Source organism: Cheilinus undulatus, linkage group 11 (genome assembly GCF_018320785.1).
Source record: "Cheilinus undulatus linkage group 11, ASM1832078v1, whole genome shotgun sequence".
NCBI classification, from domain to species: domain Eukaryota; kingdom Metazoa; phylum Chordata; class Actinopteri; order Labriformes; family Labridae; genus Cheilinus; species Cheilinus undulatus.
Genome location: NC_054875.1, coordinates 37,176,452 through 37,199,955, shown reverse-complemented (window position 1 = coordinate 37,199,955; position 23,504 = coordinate 37,176,452). Strand labels below are relative to the sequence as shown.

The following is a 23,504-nucleotide window of genomic DNA, read 5'->3' as shown; positions in this document are numbered from 1 at the left end:
AGGTAGTCATGTTTAAAGGTAGCAAAGGAAAGAACTAATCCACCGCACACACTAACAATGACTTCAGTGTCAAACAGTCCGTTTCAACCGTCACTTTTTCTGCTCATCGTATGCTGATGTCACCCCTGTCTCCATGCCTTTGTGCAAGTTCACAGGTTGTTGGGGGGTGGGTCAAAGAGTGTCAATCACTCTATAACAGAAGTGCTCTTTGTGATTGTAGAGGTCTCTTGCTCTTACAAGCAGAAAACAACAAACAAGAAATAATTATGGGTCCAATTACAGATGACAATTACGTATGTATGAAGAGGAGGGCCTTATGGACTGTCTCTCCCTCAGATAGGAGCAGTGTTAATTTTGGCATCTATTTTTAATTTTAGTCTTAGTTTTAGTCTTTAAATGAAATGCATTTTAGTTTTAGTCACATTTTAGTCATTTCTATCCTTTTTAGTTTTAGTCTAGTTTTAGTTGACGAAAACTAAACTTAGTTTTTGTCTGTCTTATTCATCACAGATCTATTTTTGTTAGTTTTAGTCTAGTTTTAGTCATGGAAAAAAAGGCTGTCCACTAATAGTTTTGGATATAGTTTTAGTCGACAAAATTAACTAACTATAAATTAACTATTAATTAACTAACTTGATAGGACTATAGGTATGCAAGTGATAATGTAAAGAAAACAAATTGTACATATTACTTCCCCAGAGGGAGAAAAAGTAGGGACTCTTGTAAATGATATAAAGATAAAGAGCAAATGCTCTCCTGCTGGTAGGCATCAGTAGAAGAGCATTTGCTCATGCTAGTCATTTCTGACATGCTAGTCTTGCCGAGTCGTGGTTTTGGGGCGTCTTGGATGCAAATTATGTCATACTACAAGACCGTACTGATTCTCAACGCTCATAACTGGACCCAAGGATTAACGTTGAGCTGCGTTGGGCCAAACTTTGATTGAATTTGTGTAGTCTGAGCCGGCCTTACATTGTACAATCATGTCTGCAATTTTTCAAGACTAAAATATTGCAAACATGTTTGTACAGTTCAGACAATGTGTAAGAGTTTGCCTGTAAAGTTTTAATAACTGAAAAGAAGAAATCTCGGTGTAATTGGAGCTTGGTATTTCTATTTTGGTTACAATGGTATCAAAACAGGTATCGATAATTGACTTCAACTGTCTTATGCTAAAGTTAAAATTTCTGGTATCATAGCAACCCTGCCTAATAGAGCTCAACAACGCTCGCCAATTTTTTCAAAACCAACAGGTTCCAGAAGTAAATTTGCCATAAAATTCCTCCATCGATATTTTTCAAAATCCTTATATCAACATCTTAATCCAAGAACCAAACCAACCAGGTACGTGAATGTTGTGATTATAAAGCATTTGATTAGGCACAAAGATGGCTTTTGAAAATAGAAAAATGGCAAAAAATACCATGTACATCTATTTAAAAAGATGAAATATTGTTAATGATAGTTTTTTCAAACTTTCCAACCATACATGTACCTTCGTTGTACATTTTTTTCTTTGAAGTGTGAAGACCTTAAATGATCATTTCCTAACATATCGTAGTAGAAACTTTATTCAACAGCGGCATGTATTGTCATCATGAAAGCCTACAGTTGTGTTTACAGGCCGGGTTTGACATTTCCATGGGTAGGCTCCACCAATCAGAAATGTTGCTGTGACACTCTAGGGTTGTGGGTACTGAAGTACTTTTGTCTAAGACTGCAAATAAACCATGTTTATTCTTAAAGGAGGTTAATATCTTACAATGTTTTGTCTTCTAAAGGAGCACATATCATCATTTCATACTCGGGTAGCTCATGCTAAGTCTAACGCTGATAATTCTGACATGATGGCTAGTTTTTGAACACCTTAAGGAGGAAAATGGATGGGAATTTTACTTCCAGAACCATGTTTGACTTATTGCTAAGTAACAGTTTCACAGTTTCATTCATTAGTGATGTTGGTGGATTAGAAACTTTTAAACCCTCATGTAAAGCTTTATAGTGTTAAAGGTAAAAGCACAAACTTCTGCAAGACCTGGATTTATAAAAAAGTGATTTGACATAAAATGCAAGTGTTTATTGTGACCTATTTCAATACTTTAAAGTGTTACAGCAGTGGTATTTCACGGATCAGGACCTGCAAACCCTGAAGTGAAAGCGTAATGTTGTTTTGAAAGAGAGTACTGAAAAAAAAAAACGTATGGAAAGAGACAGATTGATTGATTGAGAGGTGGTATGACATAGTGAGCAGTGGTCTTACCTCATTGGTGTTCCACCGGTGTCTCTCTTTTGGCAGCGAGGTGCATTTTGGTAGACATTCAAGCAGCTTCTTGGGCAGGTATATTTTCAAATGTCCATGTTCATCTGCAACAAGAGCGAGACACAACAGAATATTTAGCGTGGCTCTGATACTTTATTGACTCGCTCGTCTCCCTCTTTATCAGCCTATCAGTCTCTCTGCAGCAAAACGCTGACAGGAAAATAACTATCCCCTCCTGAATTAGGAAATTAATTTAAGAACAGAATATTGCATACATTTTTATTTTGTGCTCAGCTAAATTATTTTACTGTGAAATGCATCCTATCAGGGGAGTTCAACGGAAATTTTTCACTGTCAACTTGTAAAGGCTGTGTCTATTCATTATTTAGACACAATAAACACCCTTGAGTGATTTTATAGTGTATTGGGATTTAGCATGGGAATGTGTGTGCTGCAACCAGACTGTGGTTTATTATTCGAGGAAATAATTACAATTATCAAGCCCAATGCATGTCCTTCAATCTAAAATTTGTATTTCATATTCGGTTCACAAGCATTAAAACAATAAAACAGTAAACAGTAAAGATGCAAGGATAAATTCTAATGTTCATCTCATCCTTTTGCTTTTTTCTGCTCAAATATGGAGAAGGATTAGGAGAAAACAAATTACATTTGTTTAGGAGGACTTACACATGTTGAATTTATAATACAAAGATAAAATCCTATTGTAGACTTAAGCTGTTATTATCAGAACATCAGATATAGGCTTAAGTGGCAATATTTGTAGTGATAAGCGCACATAATGCGCATATTTTATGGAAGGATTTTATTATGAGCAGTGAGTATTAATGCAAAAATACAGTTTGTAAATTGTGACGTGTAGGATTTTTGGGTGAAATAATCTTTGGAAGAGGTGCATAAAGAGGTCCAATAGGAAGAGAACATTTCACCAGTATATCGACAAAAAAAAAAAACAACAACAATTTGGCCTTTTGTGTCTGTGCTTTTACCACCGATGTTTAGGTGATTCTTGTCCCTCATTCAAAGCATAAGGGCATCTAATTTCCTTTGTATATGCCATACCTTTAATGCATTTAAAAACCATAGCACTGCATAAATTGAATGCAGATTAAGCCCAGGTAATGTTCAAGCACGTGCAAATGAATCTATCATCTGGTTTTATGCGTGTGCATTGAATGCAAACAATTTGCTAAAGGATAAATAAGGCATTTATTTGGACTGCAATTTAGCCTGAAAATGAATTACTCCTAGAAAACAGCATTCTCCAACATTTATACACCGGTTGGTTAAGATACAAGGGGAAAACATAAGCAAGCTAAGGGAGAGAGGGGAGAGAAAAGCCTGAATATGAGTGCTGACTATGGATCCCTGGGGTAGTGGTTCAATGGTTGACTACAGAAATAGAGAAAAAGTTCAACCAAAGCAAAATACCACTTTAAAGGAAATACAAATAAACCAGTAGTGCACTTGATTATGAGCATATAGAAAGAGTGTATGCAGCTTGTTGTACATCAGAGCAAAAAGGAAAGTGCTACTGCCCAGGAAGGTCCATATGGAAAATTCAATGGGAATGAACACAGTGGGTCCACAGAGATGGAGCTGGCTCAGAGCCTCTAAGTGTAATGTGTAAGGTGGAACATCATCGCTCCCAGAGGAACACAGGAGTAGATGTGTAGTATTTGCCATTTCCATCTGTACCTATAATTCTGCATGTAGACTCTGTTTTATATGAGCAGCACAGGTAGCTGTAACCATTCGCTTTGCCCAATTAAGAATCACATACAGCATCTGCTCCCAGGTAGCACCACAGCGGTTTCACTGTCAGAACGGAGAAACACACCGCAACTGAGTGATCAGAGAGGTACCACGGAAAAAAAAAGAAAGGTGTTTTTATGAGCAGATGTGCTTTTATATCAGGCACGCCGTGGTTTTCTGTCTGCTTTGGAGCAGCAGGGAGACAGCTAAGGTGGGGTACACAAGACAAGATGATCAGGCTGATTTTGGGCCTGATTCACCCCCGTCCAAACAAAATAGGCAAAGGCTGAATTATCAGATGGCTCTAAAGCCTGGCACACATGAAAGGATTTCTGAAATCTTAGTTGATTTTTTCAAACAGAGAGACCCCACACATGGCAACAAATAATGACAGATTTGTTCTTAGGTGTGTAGTGTGTGGCAACATGGCACACTAACAGATTCACTCACCAACAACCAGTTTTCTCTCACAAAACTCCAAATCTTGCAAGGTCAGACGTGACTTAAGAGTAAACAAGCAAGGCGTTCCAGCTGTTAGCTACCTGCTTCATTCACTGTGGTAACAATCTCAGCCCAGCTTCTCTCCTTTGTTTTTTTGATTGTGGTATGTTTTACAAGGCACGTCACGCGTGTTGTTGCCACAAATCAAAAAGTTTATCTCTATTTGTGAAGTCTATGCAACTTTACTCGCTTCACTATCATTGCATTGGCTGTGTTTGTTGTGCTTCCTTCTTCCAACAACTTGCTTCCTGGTTGGCGGCTCATGCCTGCCCGGCTGTTGTCTGTGTGCCTCCACACAACTGGATTTCTGACCATAAATACTGAACGATCTCAAGTCAGAGCCGCTACGATCCTGAGCAGATCAGCAAGGAAACTAAGGCCGGCCTCACACTTAACGTTTTTTAAATCTGAAGCAATTTCAAAAATATAGGATACCAGAAACATAAAACTATTTTTATCTTAAGATCCTCTGAGCCAACACACTAGACCAGTGGTTCTCAACATGGGGGTTGAAACCCCCCTGGGGGCCGTGAGACCCTGAGAAGGGGTTGCCAGATGCCTTCCAAAATACAAAGAATATTGTTAAATAACTTCAATTGCATATTTACCCATTTTTATACAAAAAAATACATGTACAACATTAGTTAAAATGTAAAATAAAAAACATGATCATTTGGTGAGATTTGCTGAAATCAAAGTAATGTTTGAAAAAATCCCTGACATGCAAGTTTGCACATGACTATTCCTGAATTTGCATGGCTGTGTTCAACTATGCTCCAGGTTCACAGTCCATGGCACCTTTATATTGGGGGTTGCGGGCTAAAAAGTTTGAAAACCCCTGCAGACGACTCAGACTACTGGAGACCACACACCTGCCGATGACCTCACAATAAAGATTGCCCACACACGGGATTTCACAGAATCTCGCGTGATGACTATAAACATCTTCAGCTGACTGACCCTTCACCACAGGCTGCCCTAGTTGCAGAAAAAAATGATAATACTAGGAAAGAGTATGGATGAAATCCTGCCTGGAAGGAAGGAACAGTACGTTTGAGAGCGGTGAAAGGATGCAACGTCTTGCTTGTGCCGCTACATGGTCTCCTCTCATTAGTTGTTATGGGCATTCTATTGAAGGCATTATGACATAGAATCATAAATATCAAGCGTGTTTGATATCTACAATTTGAGGTCTGGGATGCTGCGGTACAATTTGGAGTAGTAAAATAATCGTGTTGCTATGACACATTTGAAGATTAGTCTGACGATCGTTGTTGACGAGCCTTCACTCAGGATCAATGGAGCTAAAAATCCTGTAGTGTGGTCAGCCCTAATCTTTAGAAACATCAGATAATAAAATCTTTGATGACTTTGGGTAAAAGATGGGAAATCAAACCAAAATTCTTCATGATTGCCTTGCCAGGCTTAAAGGTAATTTTGTCAGGTATTAAGAGTGATCTTTCCCTCCTCAATCTGCCCACAGCATGGACTGTTTGGATGTAATGGCAACAAAAACAGTAGACCGGGCCCCAAACTGCTACATTGTGATTAGATTAGATAGAAACTTTACTGATCCTGAAGGAAATTTTGTTTTTTTCTTTTTTTCCAGGAAGAGTGTAGACATAATCCCCCACGATTATGCACTGGTTTCCATATTTGGGGGAGTCACATAGCTGCACCTCACCATAGGTTAACCACCTTTCTGATCATGGTATCTCTCCTGCCATGTAAGCGTCTACATGGCAGTGTCTGAATTCCTAAAATACAGGAGCAACATTTTGTGCAATTTAGATAGTCTATAGGAATTAGCTAGTGATTTTTTGATGGACTAGGTCCTCTCCTATGCACCTGTTTTATCATATAGCTGTAGTTTTTTTTTTGAAAGATTTTTAATAGTGTAGCTAATTAAAATAGAGTGTACTGTTTAAAAACTATTAAAGCATTGAAAGTTAAGACAACCCTAGTAGATGTAATTCAGAGCAAACACTTATTGAACATAGAGTGAAAATGTAAAGCCTATATAGGAGGAAATAACTACTGTCTTCAGAAGTTGAACAAAACATCTACACTATAAATGTGTTATTGTCTGCATGTAAATGATGTGCTTTTGAACCCAAATGAAAAAGTTTGGAGTCCTGGTTTGTTATCGTTCACTAAAAGGGTCAAGAAGAGCAAAGTCCTTCAATATTGAAACCCACTCACAAATAAATTTCACAGCGGATCTACACATAGGCACACAGGCTCCCTTGCACGTATACATGGCTGCCTCCTATCCTACAAAATGTGCTCTGAAGATTTTCTTATTGCAACCGACAGACAGCAGAAGCAGCAGATACATATGGCAATCTGTCTCAGCACAGATTATTCAGGATTCAGTGTTGCCCTCTGGCACAGCCTGCTATGACACCATTGAGACAGAGCTGAATTGGAATATGCCTCAAGTATGTTAAGGATTTTCTCACCGAGAGAGATGAGATAGAAATCTACCGTAGGAGGACATGTCTGCTCAATCTGCCGGCAGGCAAAAACACTCAGGATTAGAATATGCGGCGGAGAGGATCTTGACAAATGCAAAAAGATCTCTCACTTGGTTTTAATAATTTCACAACCTTATAATTACACCGGTCATTGCACAAAATCTCTGAGTACAAAGTATTATATGCTCGACAACTCTGTCTGCCTCACACTCCTTTGCTATGCGAAACACATCCCAGCTCAGTATGCTGTGCACATGAAAAAGGGACCCGGCTGCAACATGCATTTAACTTTGAAATGCCAGACTTGTATTTGTCAGCTAACAACCCCCCAAAGCAACAGAGCAACCTGTGTAAACCCTGCAGGACTAACAAGGTGTTAACTGGGTTTCTCTTAATCCTCTAACCTTTCATGGACGCCTCTGAAATCAGGTTACGGCCAAAACTGGAGGACTGATCAGATTACTAATGTGCATGTAAACATACTGAGTGTAAAAGTGCAAAACTCTGCTTTGAAGTGATTCTCATAAGAGGCTACAGCAGACAGTTGTGACAGATAAGCACTTAAAATACTTTCACACCAAGCATAGGTTTTAATTGGCTCAGAACTTACACTATAAATAGTAGAACTTTTCACCTGTTTTATAAGCTGATGAGCTATCACTATATATGTTAACAAGCCAATTACTTCAGCAGCCTCTTTCATACAGAGGTTTTTATAATCTAACACTGTTGCATCCTCTCAGAAATTAATCAAACAACCCCATCCCTCTTAAATAATGCAGCTATAGATCCCTAGCAACTTAAGGTTTAATCCTCTTCCCTCCATATATTCATTTTTAGGAAGATTGTGCAGATTACAGGAGTTATAGGTAACTATTTTGTATGATCCTTGGCAATTCATGGAATTTCTTCTCAATGAGGAAAACTCAAGTTACTCCAGATCTTGAAAATGTATCATAGCTGTTCGGATTTGACCTCAAAACCCCAGCATGCACCTTGCCTCTTCACCTCACACAACCTTCGCCTCAGGTCTCCTCCTCCACCTCCTGCAAATTCCCTCACAGTATGAAACCCCCCTGCAGCATCATGTATTTTAAAATCTGATATGCAAATGAGCTTAATCACAAACCTCCAGAGCAGGGAGAACTTTGTGCTGTGCCTTGGATTTTATATAAAAAGAAAGCTACTGTATAAAGTAGAGCCTGACCTATATGATATTTGAGATCAGCATCAGTTTCAGTAGCTAAAAATTCAACTATAACCAGTATGACAGTCAATATAAAGTGTGATCCCTTTCTCTCTGAAGCGTACATTGATTCTATCTAAATAAAAGGGATGCACAATATTTGATTTTTGCCTAAATCTAACAGGATTTTAACTCCACTCTGTTTAGATGTGTTTAGATGTTGCCTGTTGTACAGTGATGCTTGCTGGGCTTCCTTTGCTCATGTTTCTGTTGGATTATTGTTGTTTTTGATGTTAGATACTTATTGCGCCATGAGTGAAGTTATTTGCTGAGTTAGTCAACACCAACCTGTGGGAGTGAGATGTTCTGATTTAGGGATAATGTGCAATTCATGGATAACAATTTTGAGATAGCCCGTTGCTTCATCTTTTCACAATATTGACAGCAAATACATTGGTTGTGAGTAGTGGCAGAATCGTTCATATCCGCAGATAAAATAATAAACTTTTTATGTCAAAATCTGCTGATACCGATGTATTGCAGATATCGTTCAACCTTAGCAAATACTGAGGCAAGATCAGATGTCAGTAGCAGATTTTTATCTGTTGTCAATGCTGGTATCTAGTACACCTAACTGCTGGTGTTTCTTTATCAGGTAGAAGAGCTGACCTCTTCATGGTCACATGAGAGGGAAGTGTCTGCATTTTGGGAATCTTACAACAAAATAAGTAAGATATCAGCCCTGATATTCACAACTGGTGCATCTCTGCAAAGAAAACATTAGATTCTTTAACACTGTCAACAAACTGTGCTATGTTCCTTATGTCCTACAGACAAAACAGAGTTGTGCAAACTTTATATCTGAAGCACGCCCCACTGGCCAATTTGTGATTGACACACCATTTTGGAAACACCCTGAGCATTGCTTTTTTCTGCTTTAAATGTTCAGTAAAATAAGCTTTCATATCTGTGATAATATGGGTAATAATACCAACCCGAAAATATGGGTTGTATGATTTATCTTTGAACTTCTGGCTCAAAGTGCTGACTCTCAGTATACAATGGTTAATAGAGTGCATCCCCTTTAATAGTACTGCTTTAATAAGGCATAACTCTCTGACACATGCAGAAAAAGGCTACTAAGACATTTTGTTTTCAAAAAGTGGAATCTCAGCGATGAGCCAAGTCTGTCACCTGACCCCGATTCAACCAAGCATGTGTTTCACTAGCTGGAGACCAGACTGAAGGCAAAAAGGCCCAAAAACAAGCAAGAAATGAATATGGCTGCAGTACAGGCCTGGCAAAGCATCTCAAGGGAACATGCCAAGAGTTTGTTGACGTCTATAAATCATGGATTGCAGACAGTCACTGAGTGCACAAGATTTACAAATGTTCAACATATTGAACGTATATCCATCAACTCATTCTGGCCAATAAATATTTAATATAATATTGCCTTTAAGTGTTACAGTTTGGCTAAACAATCTTTAGTGTTCAAATGAATCTTTCTGTTCTTTACTAGTAGAAAAACAAGTTAAGTCTTACACAAAATCAATAATTTAAGCATGTATTTCTACTCCAAAATTCATGAATAAAATATTACCACAAAAACTGTCAACTACTCATTTTTCTATTTCCCTGTTGGCAAAAATCAGATCCAGTGTCAATTTCTGACACTAAAAGTTCAAAGTAAGACCTGTTAGTAATGCACTTCATAAAAGGGTCAAAAATATTCTACTACATGTTGAAGTGTATAATTTACTTATAATAAAAACTAAAGATTAAAACATTTCATGCCTGGTAATACTTCTTTGCTTGTAGGTCTTCTGCAGTCTGTCTTCAATGATGTGTACGGCTGGCGTGTGGATGGCCAAATAAAGTTGTACCACTGAGGTGTAGCGGCAAAATAGAGAAATCACTGTTCATTTGAATCTATCTGACATGTTTTACGGCAACATAGTTGTTATCTTTTTAGACTGGCTGGTGTGAATTTTCTAACAGATAAACTCACACTTCTTTCTGCTCAAAGATGACAAATTTAATGATTAATTTTACTCATATTTTTTCTTTTGGTGGGAGAAATCGTGTTTAGGCCTATTATGTTTGGATATTATCAATGAAAATAATAAAACTGATGTTAATTTCGCTCTTCTGCTTTAGGATGATAGCTGCAATATGCTGCCTTGAAATGCGTCCCATCAGAGTGTCTGAATAGTCATTGAAAAGTTGTACTGTGAACCCAGCACAGTGATAAAATACCATATTGTGAGTTGAGGGAATCAGCACATCCCTAGTTCATATGCATTAGAGGTTTTTCAAGCCTATGGCACATGTCAGATTATGCAGAGTTCCTGTGTTATGTAGCTCACATATGAATGACTCTACTTCAGGGCTAACTGCCATCTTGTTTCAAACAGAGCGCAGTATGAAGCACATGTTTCAGATGTGGGACTGGCCTCCTCGGACTGAAGAGAAGCCTTGTTTTACCATGAGAACATTACTTACAAGCCTCTCTAAGCGCACAAAGGTTGGACTCAACATGAATGTTGTCGAGTGCTGAGGTTTCTTTTCACTCTCATAACTCTGAACGGTTTTGTTCTTTTAGCGACGTGGCTATTTATCTACGCTAATAATGTTTCAGCTGCTGTATATCTGTGGCCCCTTCCAGCACTGTGAGCAATCCAAAGAAGTATTTCTCAGTAATTTAAGATCTGTCCACTGTGGCATGGAAATCCACATCATGTGCATCACTTGGAAACAACCGGCAGGGGAATAGCTTGGATACAATTTTTGGAAAAGGTTTACAGAATACAGAAAAGCTCTTCCTAATAAAACTGTCTAATTTAATCAGTGCATAAACAACAAATTACCTGCAAAAAAATTGGCTTTGAAAATGTAAATGTAGCTCTTTTTTTAAGGCTAATCAAAGCCAAAGAGGAACTGCACTTCTTTGCATTTCCCGTGGATTCTCTTGTAAGCTTTAATATGTATTTTGGAGTCCAAACAGCCGGCTTAATGACTGCTTGTGCATTAGCCAAGAAAGGGATACACAGAAAACTACTATTTGGTTGTAAAACACTAAAGTGCAAGACAGGCTGATACCAGAGCTTGTTACATGAGAGGATGTGCTGAGCTGAGCTGGCACGCTGGAGCCAATTACATTCTCCGTCTTGATGAGCGAGCTCACATACAAAAGGCTAAACAAGGAGAGGGGCTCAATTCAACTCAAGGCTACAGGTCTGCAGCTTTCATGTCGCCATCAAGGGTCGTTTTGGTGCAGAAATGAAGCAGTCTGTGCATGCACCTTTATAATTCACACCCTCCTCTGTCAAACGGGGATAAAGATATATATTTCTGTGTGCTGATGTTTGGATTATCACTGATCCTGGCTGCTAAGCAAACACTTGGGCCGAATTTAAGGGTATCTGTCATGCTAGCTTGCTCCAGCCCCACCCTAGAGACGAGAGCGAGGGTCATGAGACTGGAAAGGCTGACAAAAACAAATCTTTAATCAATATCTGAGCCCTGAACGCAAAACCCTCTCTCTTCCGTCTCTGTCTCAGAGCGCTCTGGGAGTGACAGTTTTTCTTTTTAATCTGTGCCCACATTGTGGAGAAATTGCAAGCTAATGTTTTGGCTATAGATCATTCAACAAATCGCTGCTGGCGGTGCATATCCAAAGTAACAGTTTGAATGCATTTTCCGCAACAGTTCAGTGGCTAATATGGCTTAAGGATGCGAGGAGCAGTGTAACAGTATCTGTGCTTTTTGCAGCTCTACCTGAAACATGAGGGGGCTGAATCACAGAGGAACAGGCAGACTTGTGGATAAACATTTGGCTCTCATCTCCGTCCAGTAAGAAGTGCTGTGAAACTGAATTAGGCCCATGGCAATGTCTGTTATCATTAGGTTGGATGACGGCCATCCACTGGGCTGGACCAAAAATGCCCCTAAGAGTTTAGCTCCAAAATTAGCTCTGTTAGCCAAATGAGCTTAGCTCAGACATATTTCAGAAAGTGGGGTGAGAAATTTAAAGCTACAAGGAAAGGGACCACTCTGCTTCCTCTGTTGCACATAAAATAAAGCCAAGCAACAAGTTCTGAAGGGAAGTAAATGATACACACATAAAAAAACTGCCCAGAAGATGCGTCAAAAGTTCTGTCCTCATGATAGTCACCAGTCCATCACTTTAACAGAATAATTGCCTATTTTGCATACTGAAAATTTGCTTTACAAGAAGATAAGTCTGTTCATTTAAACCGCAGAGCACAGTCCTTCAACTTACTAATGGCGTCTGCTACTTTTGAAGAAGCAACAGACTTCTAAACACTTAATCCTTGTATTGTATAGAAAATAACACTCATACTCTTATGCAGTCATAGAAACAGTGTAAAATCATGTCTTATATTCAAATCATTGTATTTGCATCAGCAGGGGATTTGAAAGAAAGCATGCAATCTCCTCAAAACAATGTAAAATTATAGCACGGACATGATGAGAAACATAAAGAGTATCTGGACTCGAACATTCAGCTGGAGTGTGTGGGATGTGACATGCTCTAAGTTATAATGAGATCTATAGGAGGCGAGATATCAAACCAGACCAGTGTCAGAGTGGACTTAAAGAGCAGACCAAAGGCACAGGTGCAGCAGCAGGTTAACGTGATGAAAGCACTTGTAAGATGTTGGCAGATGAACGAGATAAAGAAAGTATACAAAAGAGAAGGTGGTCAAATGTGGAGCTGAGATGGACTCAGACAGCCGCGGTGCAGCGATGAACCGATGACATGATGTCAATTAAGAGAGATCAGTCGGGTCGTGAGGCATGGAAGAAGGAGGAGTGAAGGTGAAGAGAAAGGGAGGGCTGTTTTAACCAGCAGAAGTATGTTGCTAGAGTTATGACACCATCTGCAGTATGATTCTAGTGAGCATTAAATAAAATACATACCTGTTTTAATACCATAGCAACAAAAATGTAAGTCCCAGGTTTGGCTAATTTTTCATTTTAAGTAACAAAAAACTGCAAACAAGCTCCTGCATACTGTCTTTGTCACGCAAAATATTGGCTCTAACATTCTGTGCAATTTAGACCATGTGTAGGTGTTGACTTCGAATTATTAATGCACATGCCTTTTCAAAAAGATGGACTTTTTTGCTCCGGTTCTTTTCAGTACAATTCAGCATTTCACACATATAGACCACACTATGGCTGGCCACCCAGGTATATTTGTTGACCTTTTTCTTCTCCTTTTTTCTTTTAAAATCCAAATGTTATTATCATCAAAGCACAAGAGAGAGGTGCCAACAAGTACATCCCTCTGTTGAGTGCATCATTTGAGGACCAACATCACATGCTAAGAATAAAGCTTTGAATGCTGTCGTTTTAACATTTTTGATATTATCCTGTACTTTAAGCAATCACTCTGCGATGACTAAGAATAGGGATTATCAGCATGATGATAGTTTATAAAGTCAAATGTGACCATTTCTGCTGATATTCACAGCCGATAAATCTGGCATAAATGTCGGCAGGATAAATATGATATTAGCCTTAAATATCAGTAAAATGTACAACTGTACCATCAGGGGAAGGCGGCTACGTAGGCTGCCACACAATAAACAGCTACCAGACTGTCTACTTCCACACTCCTCCTTCATCTCTGCTTGGCTCAGCCTCTCTTTGCACATAAGACACCTGGTGTTCTTTACTATAAAGACAGGTCTGTGTATATATCAGCAGACCTGCCTACAGAATAGACTGGACCCCTGAAAAACCCAGTGAATGGCCCTCACTAGTTGTGATTTACCTCAAATGTTTGTCATGCTATTATTGGGTTCTGATGTTCAAATGGCAGTTTTTAGCCCCTTTTCAACACTGTAACCATCCATTTTTTTTGCCATATTCCCTTTTACGCATTTTTGCGTCTTTCAACCATTTTTTGCCACTTTTTAACCACTTTTCAACATTCTTATGCCCATTTTTGCCCTCCTTAACCCTTGCAGCTTTCAGCCCATGATTATTACTCTGTATACCACTTTTCCTAACTTTTTATCTGCCAGTTTTTGCCACTTTTAACCCATTTTTTGCTTTGATTTTCTTTTGGAAATTACTTCTTTTTTTCACTTGAAGTTACTTCCGTTACTTCTGCTTTATTCTCTGGCAACATAACGTTTTAGCAGATCATGACTTAGTTATAAAATCTGTCATTACTTGCCCAATGTTTTAGTTAATGTTGTTAACATTATAGGAAAAAAAAGATATTTCTGTTTTCAGAAAAGGGTTTTACATTTTGAAAAAGGCTATATTGTACTCCAGTATAATTAAATATTTCTTTTTTGTTTCTTTGATAAGAGTTGTTATTATTCAGGTTAAAAAATAAAATATGGTTATCACAGATTAACCTCCATGTGCCCCCATTTGGCTGGGCCTCCGGAAGCTCTACCCCCCCCCCCCCCCCAAAAACAGAATATGAAATCTAACATTTCCGTAATGTTATCTGAGTGTTTTTATGCTGTATACTGATGACGGATACGACCAAAAGAGCAAAAAACACCCAAAAACAAACTACTAAATAAGGTAGGGGTGGGATGACCCCGTCTGCCACCCTTACCACTCAAGTATAGCATCATTCTGTGGGAATCACTGATATCAGTGATTAGAAAAACAGATACTGTATATTTTTTTTAACACACATAATGAAATGTTGTTGGACTTGTGTATGCTGTAAACCTTCTGTAGCTTTAATATTAAGACCTTTACAGTGATTTAGTAAGGCCTGTACATTATCATTTGCAGCCACATGTCATGACTTGTTGGCTCATTTAACTTTCTTAAAGCAAACATAAATCATTCAAAAATGCATTATGCCATCAATTAAATAGAGTGTCTTTTGCAAAGAGAAACTAAAAAGGCAATTTCTGTATGCGATGGTGTAATATGCTGCTTTTGGCAGTATGTATCCTTTACATTAGAGTCTAAATCCCTCCTTTCAAGGTGCTTTAAACTCTCAAAATACTATTAAGTCTGCACATATCTTGATTATCACGACTATTAATTTTAGATTGCTTATACAAGAGAGACTGGAGGTATTTGGGCTCCTAGTGAATGGAGCATTTGATTAGACCAGAGTCTCATGTGGGAGATCCTGAGCTGAGCTTTATTACAACACAGTACAATAAAAGCGGTGTCAAATTTCCCCAGCAGTAATAGCAACGACTGGCCCACAGTCCAAGGGCCGGCATCCCCACAGCCTGAAGGCTCCTGATGGGGACGTGTAGAGGCGTCGACTTAAAATAGCCATGTGTTAGTGCAGGACTGGGAAACCAATTATCTTTATCATTTGGCCTATAGCCTGTTCGATAACACTCTACCATACAGTGAAATTACCAACCGCCCACGAGCAACAAAAAGTCCTCCTGAACTTCACTGTGGTGTTGCTATGCTACAGCAAAACTACAGCAACAAAAGGAGGAGTGTTTGACCTGCAGCTCTCAGAGCAGCTGTTGTAAAAGATGCAAAAGGTGTTTTCCCTCCAAGTGAGAAACATTTAAAAAGACTCGCATTGCAGCAAGAAATGTGAATTAAAGTTGGGTATTTTCTCTCATGCAGTATGATCACACTTCTGTGTAAAACTAATATGAAACAGTTCTGGCAAACAATGCCAAACCAATTATCTTTCCTATTAAACTAATGGTGATGTATTGTCATTTAACCTGCCTGGCTTGTTGCAAAAAAGGCTGATATTGCACGCATCATTGTAATGTCTACTGACAGCTTCTTTCATTTGCTTTCTGCCACAATAGACAATCTTGCATTACACTTTCCACTCTAGGTGACAACAGCATTATTTATAGTTACTTTTATTCAAAAATAGTCAGCAGTGACTTAAGAAATTTGTGTTTTTTTTATTAAGATCCAAGCAAAACCTAAATCTTTAGAGGTTTTCTTGACAAAATTCTACTAACCAGCCTGCATGCAAGCCAGCAAGCTGCAAAATAAAGTGTTTAATTCACTCCAAAAACTTTATCTGTGCCTATAATCCTTGCAGAGATTAAGTTGTCACCAGACCATAATTAGGAAATCAGTTAAGTCATATACATTTTTAGGAGACAAGGTTGAAGTATTCTTTGTTTACTTCCTTTTAACAGCTACACCCCGGACTCACTTTGCTCCATGTGGTTATTACAGTAAAGCATAATAAGGGAAGACTGTCAAAAAGTCAAACAGCTGAAAAAAAAAAAGCCCAGGCCTATTACTGGAAGTTCAACAAACATGCACACACGGTTAACTGCCTGCAACAAACTGAAAATGACTCTTTATGTGTTCTCAGCCCTCACCGAGCTCAGCCATCCATAAAAATCCCATCTCAAGGAGAGCAGAGGTGAGGTCTCTCCTCCTCACTCCCTCTCTCTGGCTCCTGTTTCTCTTCCACTTCTTTCTGCCTTTTTCGCTTACACATGCACACAAACAAAGCCCTTCCTTCTGTGTCATAACTACTCCCACAATTACTCAGACGATTGCTCAGATCAATGGTTTTACCTGCCGTTTTTGAGCGGCTGTATTTCGCTACAGAGTGTCCCGGCGAGGCAAGAGAAAGCTCCAGGCTGAACGCATTAAACAGGCTGTCTGACACGGGTACAGGATACTGTAATACCACGCAATAACAGGAGGGAAAAAAGCAAGACTGGCAAAATGTGTTGTCAGTCAGAGCTGTCACACATGAGGGGAAGTCTATCAACAATGTCCCTTTTTACAGTCTGCATCCCTGTTTTCATTGATCTGCACAAGCGATCCCCTGCTATTAAATCTCTAAAACAAATCCTCTCTTTTAAAAATATTTGGTGCAGAAGAGTTCTCTCTGTGACAAACACCAAGTGAGGAGTCTAACAAGAGGTTAGGGGGTGATTTCAGACTCTCTATTTAGAAATGACAAAACATGAGCACACTTAATTACCCAGTCTCGAGTCTAGATCAACAGTCTTCCAGCAGTGGAGAGACGGGCGTATTTATTAACACTGAAAGGGCTCCTTTCTGCTGAGAAACAATCTGCTTTACAGAGGACACTTTTTTCAATGGGTGCAGGCAGACGGAGGCTAAAAGAGGAATGAAACAAAAAAAATCCCCCTCAAACAAAATCAAGAGTTTGACCTATATTTCTGACTGATCTTTGTTTGGGTTGTGACAGAAAATAGCACTTGTACACAGACTGCTAAGTGCACTGAAGCTATTCCCACAGAAGCTGGTTTTAAAAGTCAGCTATGATGTTGTTTTGTCTTTGTTCTTGGTCCTAGTCGACAGTTCTCATAGAGAAAAAATGTAATGAGAGGGAGGCAAAGGCAGAGATTAATGCATTTGAAGGGGAAAATCTCAAAGGGTACAACTTTCTCTGCATATTTTGTGTCATACACTATTTAATTTTGCAAGATTTAAGAGCCATATTGCCCCCGCCATCAAATTCTGGTTTCAGAAAAAGCAGCAAAAAAAGACAAGTACAGAGGCTATAATTGATGGCTCAAAATGTAAGCTTTCTCTCTGAGGGTCTGCTCAGGTCCTGATCCCCTGGCCTCAACCTGAAACAATCACTCTTAGTTAACGACAACACTTCAGCTATTGACAGCATGATCCCGTAAAGCAGACACTTCAATCAACAGAGCAGCCCGCAGGAGGTGTTGTGTTGGAGGAGAATAAAAGAAGGAAGGGAGTGGGACACAGGGAGGGGGGACAGATGAAATCAAGAAGTAAATAAATGAATCGATGGATGAATAATAGATTGGCCAGCTAGTGGCCTCTCTCAGAGCAGCAATGCAGTATTAATAACTGACTCTTACTGTTCGTCTCTGTGTCATCACTGATACTCTTAGGTGGACCGTGGCCAGCATAACACACTGCTGATCTGTACATTCGATCCGGATTACGAACTTTCTTCAGTCCTTCAGGAGGCAAAGAGAAAAGTAGAGAAAATCGAGGAAAAGAAGCATTCTCCAAGCCTGAGATAACTCAGCAAACTCCCCATGCAACAATATCAACAGAGGCTGGACAGTATATAGAAACACATTTAAACACACAGGAGCTGTTAAACAAAATATGATGCATGTGAAAATACCCAGGGTAATAAAATACAATGATAGAAAGCTGAATAAATAAACTACACTGCAAAAACTCAAAAATACACAAGTTTATTTGTCCTTTTCAAGTCACAATTTGTTATTACACTTATTCTAAGCCAGATTCATAACAAAAGTCAAGATTAACATCTTAATAGCACTAAATAAGGTCTGCATTGCTACTTATAGGTAGTCAAAGTCAAATTTGCTTGTCCCATTGGCAGATATTTCCAACTTAAACCAAGCAATTTAGGCCGATTTTGCTTAACTTCACTGGTAAATATTCTCATGAGTGTATGAGATATTTTGACAAGAAATTAAGAGAAATACACCTGCTTAAATTTGAGTTTTTGCCGTGTTTTAATCTCTTGATATATGAGAAAACTGCAAGGGTCAACGCACACCTGGCCCACTTTGATATGGGTCAATAACAGTCCCTTTTGTATCAGCTGTAAACCAAATAAATCAATACAATCAAGTCAGAGGAAGCCGTGCAAATCAGTCAGTAAAGGTGCATTACAGGAGCGCTACGTCTCAGCAACCACAAAACCAGACCTGGGTCCCATCCATCCACACCTCAAGGATTCAATTAAAAAGCTGTAGGGTGAAAATAAATAAATAAATAAATAAAAGCCGAGCCTGATTCAACACAAAACTAGGAGAGCTAGTCGTCCGACAACACGAGGAGGTTAAATTCCTCCTTTACAAAACAGCCGAGAAATATTTATACCAATGCTGCCCAAGCACTTTTGTAAGTTAATGGCTGACTGCGTGCTTACTTGATGTTTTGCTGCTGCTTCACCCTGAACTTTGAGTGAAATGATAACATCATGAAACTTTTTAAGCTGCACACGCTTGAAAAATAAAAGGGGAAATAGTTCTCCTGGCACAGCAGGGGCTACCGGCGTTTGGAAAGCAACCTTTGACTGCTTGTTTTGTAACCAAAGTTTGTTGTTTGGGATCTTTTTCAGCCACCTGCATGAGTTTTATATGCATGTAAACTATCCCTGCATCACAGGCTTTGCATTTACCCAATTTTAACATGCTATATATTCTACTAATCCTGCAAAAACCTAATCTAATTTCCACCTCAGAGATTTAACTTTAACACAATTTCCTTTTTTTTGTTGAATCCCAGCATCACAAAAGTGTTAATGCTGCAGCTCCTGCTTGCAAAAATCTACAAATCTGTCTCTGGTACAGCGATATTTGTAGACTCACAGGACCACTAGCTGCAGTGTTATCATGAGCAGTCTCAGCGTAAGACGTATCAAGCCTGTCTTTCCAGCACCCTCCAGGTCTTGTACTTAAAGTAACAGATCCAGAGTGCTTTTTATGAGTGTGAAGGGGAAAAAAACACCCTCAAGGGCCCTGACAATCATTTAGGCTGGGTAGAAATACCCCGGGATGTAAACATTACACCACTGAGTGAGACTGGGTCATGGCCCCTGGGTTTAACACAAGATGTAACCCTCAGTTGTTATGGGCCATCATAAGACCTGCCAAACAACTCGGAGAGATCAGCACTGCCCGCATACCACAAGGACAAAAAGGTTACGGAAAGGCTGTTTGGCTCACTCAGTAGCTGCCAAGGAAATGTCTTGTAGTGGTGATGTACATTTAAAAAGCATGTTTGATAGTATTCTACAAGCAGAAGTAACAAAAACTAGTGGCAGGGGGGAAGATTCAGCATGACAGCTCTGTGTAAAAAGCTTTAAGGGTCGGGTTTGCACAAGACGACATCACATTTACATGAAAGTATGAAGCACTCTTCCTCCCTCTCTCTCTCTTTCTATGGTCCCTTTGCTCCTCCTCCTCCTTTTTTTTCCACTGACCGGCCTCACAGGAACACTGAAAATAACTTAACCTGCTCAGCAATGGGACTTTCAAGTCAGGGTTTTTCAAGGGAGAGCTCCCAGCGTTGGAGAGACATCCACATGTGAGCCTATTTGTTGAGTTCAGCTATGCAGATGGATACGTTAGGACTTTACACCACAGTGAAGTCATTACTATCATAAAAGCAGATGTCTTCATTTTTTTGGTCATAGTCACAGACACATCCTTCATATAGGAAGTGAGATTGTGTAGCTCAATAGCACCCCCTGGTGGGACTCGGGTTGGTGGTTGGCACACTGACATCCAAACAACTGAGGTCTTTTATCTTTTCCCCTCACATGGACAGAAGCAATTTGTTCACACTCTTTTGAAACTTAAAGGTAATTCAACATCAAGAAAGATGCATATTTGAGAGGACTGACATCACACTTTGACTGAGTTTCAGGGCCGGAAACATATATTTTCAACAGCCCTAAACATATGCCTGTTTTTCTCAAACTATGTTGCCAATTTTAAAGTCAAAGGTGCTTCATTTTCCACACCTGGCATGCTAATACCAATCAATAGATGTACCACAAATTTAAGGGGGGAAGGCAAGAAAATATAAAACAAATATAAATACAGTTTAACCTTAAAAGTATGACACAAGTGTGACCAAAAAACAGCAAAATAATTTCACAGGAACATGAATTTAACAAGGTCAAGTCTGAGAGTCTGTTAAATCCATTTTATAGTTGCTAAATGTTTTGAAAAGCTAAGGACAGTCATCCTTGTCAAATTTGAAACAGATTGTAAATACATAACTCATCCTAGGTTGGCACTTATTTAAAAAAGCTGCCATCTGCAGAGAAAAAACAGCCCCTTTAATACTAATGCACGTCAAAACTCATAAATGCATTGCTTATTTACTCACCCAAAAAATCCATGGGCATATCTGGGTAAGGACAGGTCCTATATGTGCATGACTTGCAGTGATAAAATCCCACTAAACTGTAAATAAGTAAGAGCGTTTCATTTTAAGTTGGTGAGCCGTTTTAAAAAAAGACGACAGGGGTGAAAAAGTCATAATTTCATCCCTATGTGAAAAGTAGTGTAATGTGCAGGGTTGCTTCTCCTTCCTCCCTGTTTCCTCTGCTGTGATGGCATTTCATTGTAAGTGCGATGGGGCATTGCAAAGCGGAGCGGGCATCACAACGTTTTCATGCCCGTGTCTCACACCAAATATAGGCCAAGTTGTATAATTGGAAAACATAATATCCGCTCATTTAGGGAGTATTACATCACTTCTGAGTCGCAAACACTACACGCTGAATGCCAAAGAAAACCGTCGCGCTTCGAATGGGGGGGGACTGAACGACAGTCTCTTACACGAAAAATACAAAAAGATTTAGAAATATCTGTTTAAATTAAAACCAAAATGTCTTCAAACAAGCTTCAAATAGCGCCAGCAGAGGAGAGGAGTATTGACAGATAAACTATCGCAAGCACGCCGCTTTTTAAAGCTGTGTAATAAGGGGAAGAAGTTAGTCGAAGCCAATGACATGTTGTCATTAACTTAGCCGTGTTGTTAACAACTTGAATGGCGTTTGGTGTGACAAGAACCCCGAGCAAAATAAAAGGAAAACGCGTCACTTTAACCACGCTGACTGTTTGTCCCCGTGGCGTGCTTTAAATGTGGGCTACGATGGGAATAGTAGCTGGCTAGAATGCAAGCTAATATTAGCTGGCTAGGTGATGTCTCCACGTTTTAGCTGCCTCTTCGAAAGGGAAAAAATAGCGGAGCCGTTTTCTACGCCGAAAATTTCTCCACTTGTCCTCGCGCGTGTGGCGTCTCCGCGCAGAGTTACAACAGCTCTAAAAATCACACAGCGGTCATACTAGTAAAAATTAATCCCATTATATTTCTCTTACCTTCCGGCTTGTTTTCGGCAGCCATTTCCCCTTCACGCGCAACATCCTCCTCCTCCTCACGACCGTGGGTACCACGCGCGTGCACGGCGAGGACAGCACGAGGAGGGACTGGAGGAGCAAGCGGCGAGTCGGTCCGGCCGAGGCGAACTTACTATTGGCTGTGAGGCGGTGACTGACAGAGAGGCTCCGGGATGAAAAACACATCTCCCCTCACCTTGACACCACCAGCCGTGTTTTTTCTTTTTTTTTTTTTTTTTCACCTTTTTTTCACAATGAATTTTTAAAACAGCTCAGAGGCGCTGCAGTTCTGGCATGACGCCTTTTTTAAATGTAGTGACGCGTGATTTTATTCAAAATACATACATTATAGCTACTCTGTGGGCGAGCCCATTAGGCTTTAACACTGTGGATATTATGTTTGTTTTTAAGACGCCTCGCCTAAAGTTGGGTAGTCTCGAATAAACATCATCCCTGACTAACAAAAATAATCTAAAATTATAGTTAAGGGCATTAACAACAGAATAAATTAGCTGCTTTACTATCATCAGTTCTGCTTTGAAATATACCTCAACTGAACTAAAATGAGGTCTAAACTTCATTTGCTGCCTCTGCAAAAAGAAGACCCTCTGCATTTGACAGAAAGTATCCATATATTTTTTTTTATTTTGAAGTTATAATCCATTTAGTATTAGCTGGTGAAATATATATGTAAAATAAAAACATTTCAGACATATCAAACAGTTGTGCATCTATCAGTCATTCGTCCAGCTGTCAGCTTACATTCAAAAGCCTGTTGACTTGTTTTTGATGGACACGTCCATCTGATTTCACAATTGGCACCCTGACGCGACCATTATAGTGACTGAAGTCCATCTAAGCAGTACTTGGAGTCTTTGTGACGCACAGATTCAACCAGCAACACACTTTAAATTCTGTCCACTGTGCTGTCAAGGTTTTTAACTTCATCCATAGGCTTTGACGATGGCATGGCCGTACGCTAAATGACTACAGGCAATCTAGTTAAAGATCATTGTGCTTAATAGACTTTGCTTTTGGCACTCGCGTCAAGTACAGCACTTCAAGACAGCCTTCAGCTTATATTATCGGGCGGGTGGCCCTCGGTGCTGAAATGGAGTGTATAGAGTGGGGTGGTGGTGCTGAAAGGACAGCTCCTCTGCTGCAGCTGCAGCTTGTGCGCCTTATATTCAATGAAAAGCTTGTTTTTACAGAGAGGGTAATAATGTCCTTTTAATATACCTATCAATTAAAGGCAGTTGTTCCCAAATGGATAAAATGCAAGGAAATCCCTTTAGAATGACAAATTCCTGCCTGACTTTTTCCCCCCCATTTTGACTTAAGATTTAGACTGTTCAATTAAGAGTTTATCTAATTTATCTAATCTGACTTAACTGATTAGTTGTTTTTATAGTTTTACAATACTTATGACAGTCCTA

At 39.4% G+C, this 23,504-nt stretch overlaps 1 protein-coding gene across 1 annotated transcript in view; it reads right to left on the bottom strand.

Annotated features, from left to right (window-relative positions):
• The window catches only part of camta1a (calmodulin binding transcription activator 1a), a 529,164-nt gene extending 507,092 nt beyond the window's left edge, over window positions 1–22,072 (bottom strand). Inside the window, exons 1-3 of the mRNA XM_041800377.1 lie at window positions 22,051–22,072; window positions 18,028–18,129; window positions 2,261–2,364 (exon numbers count right to left, since the gene is read on the bottom strand). Coding sequence (XP_041656311.1) covers window positions 2,261–2,364; window positions 18,028–18,100 — 177 coding nt within the window. The 5' untranslated portion in view covers window positions 18,101–18,129; window positions 22,051–22,072. The remainder of the gene's footprint in view (window positions 1–2,260; window positions 2,365–18,027; window positions 18,130–22,050) is intronic.
• Between the last annotated feature and the right edge of the window lie 1,432 nt (window positions 22,073–23,504).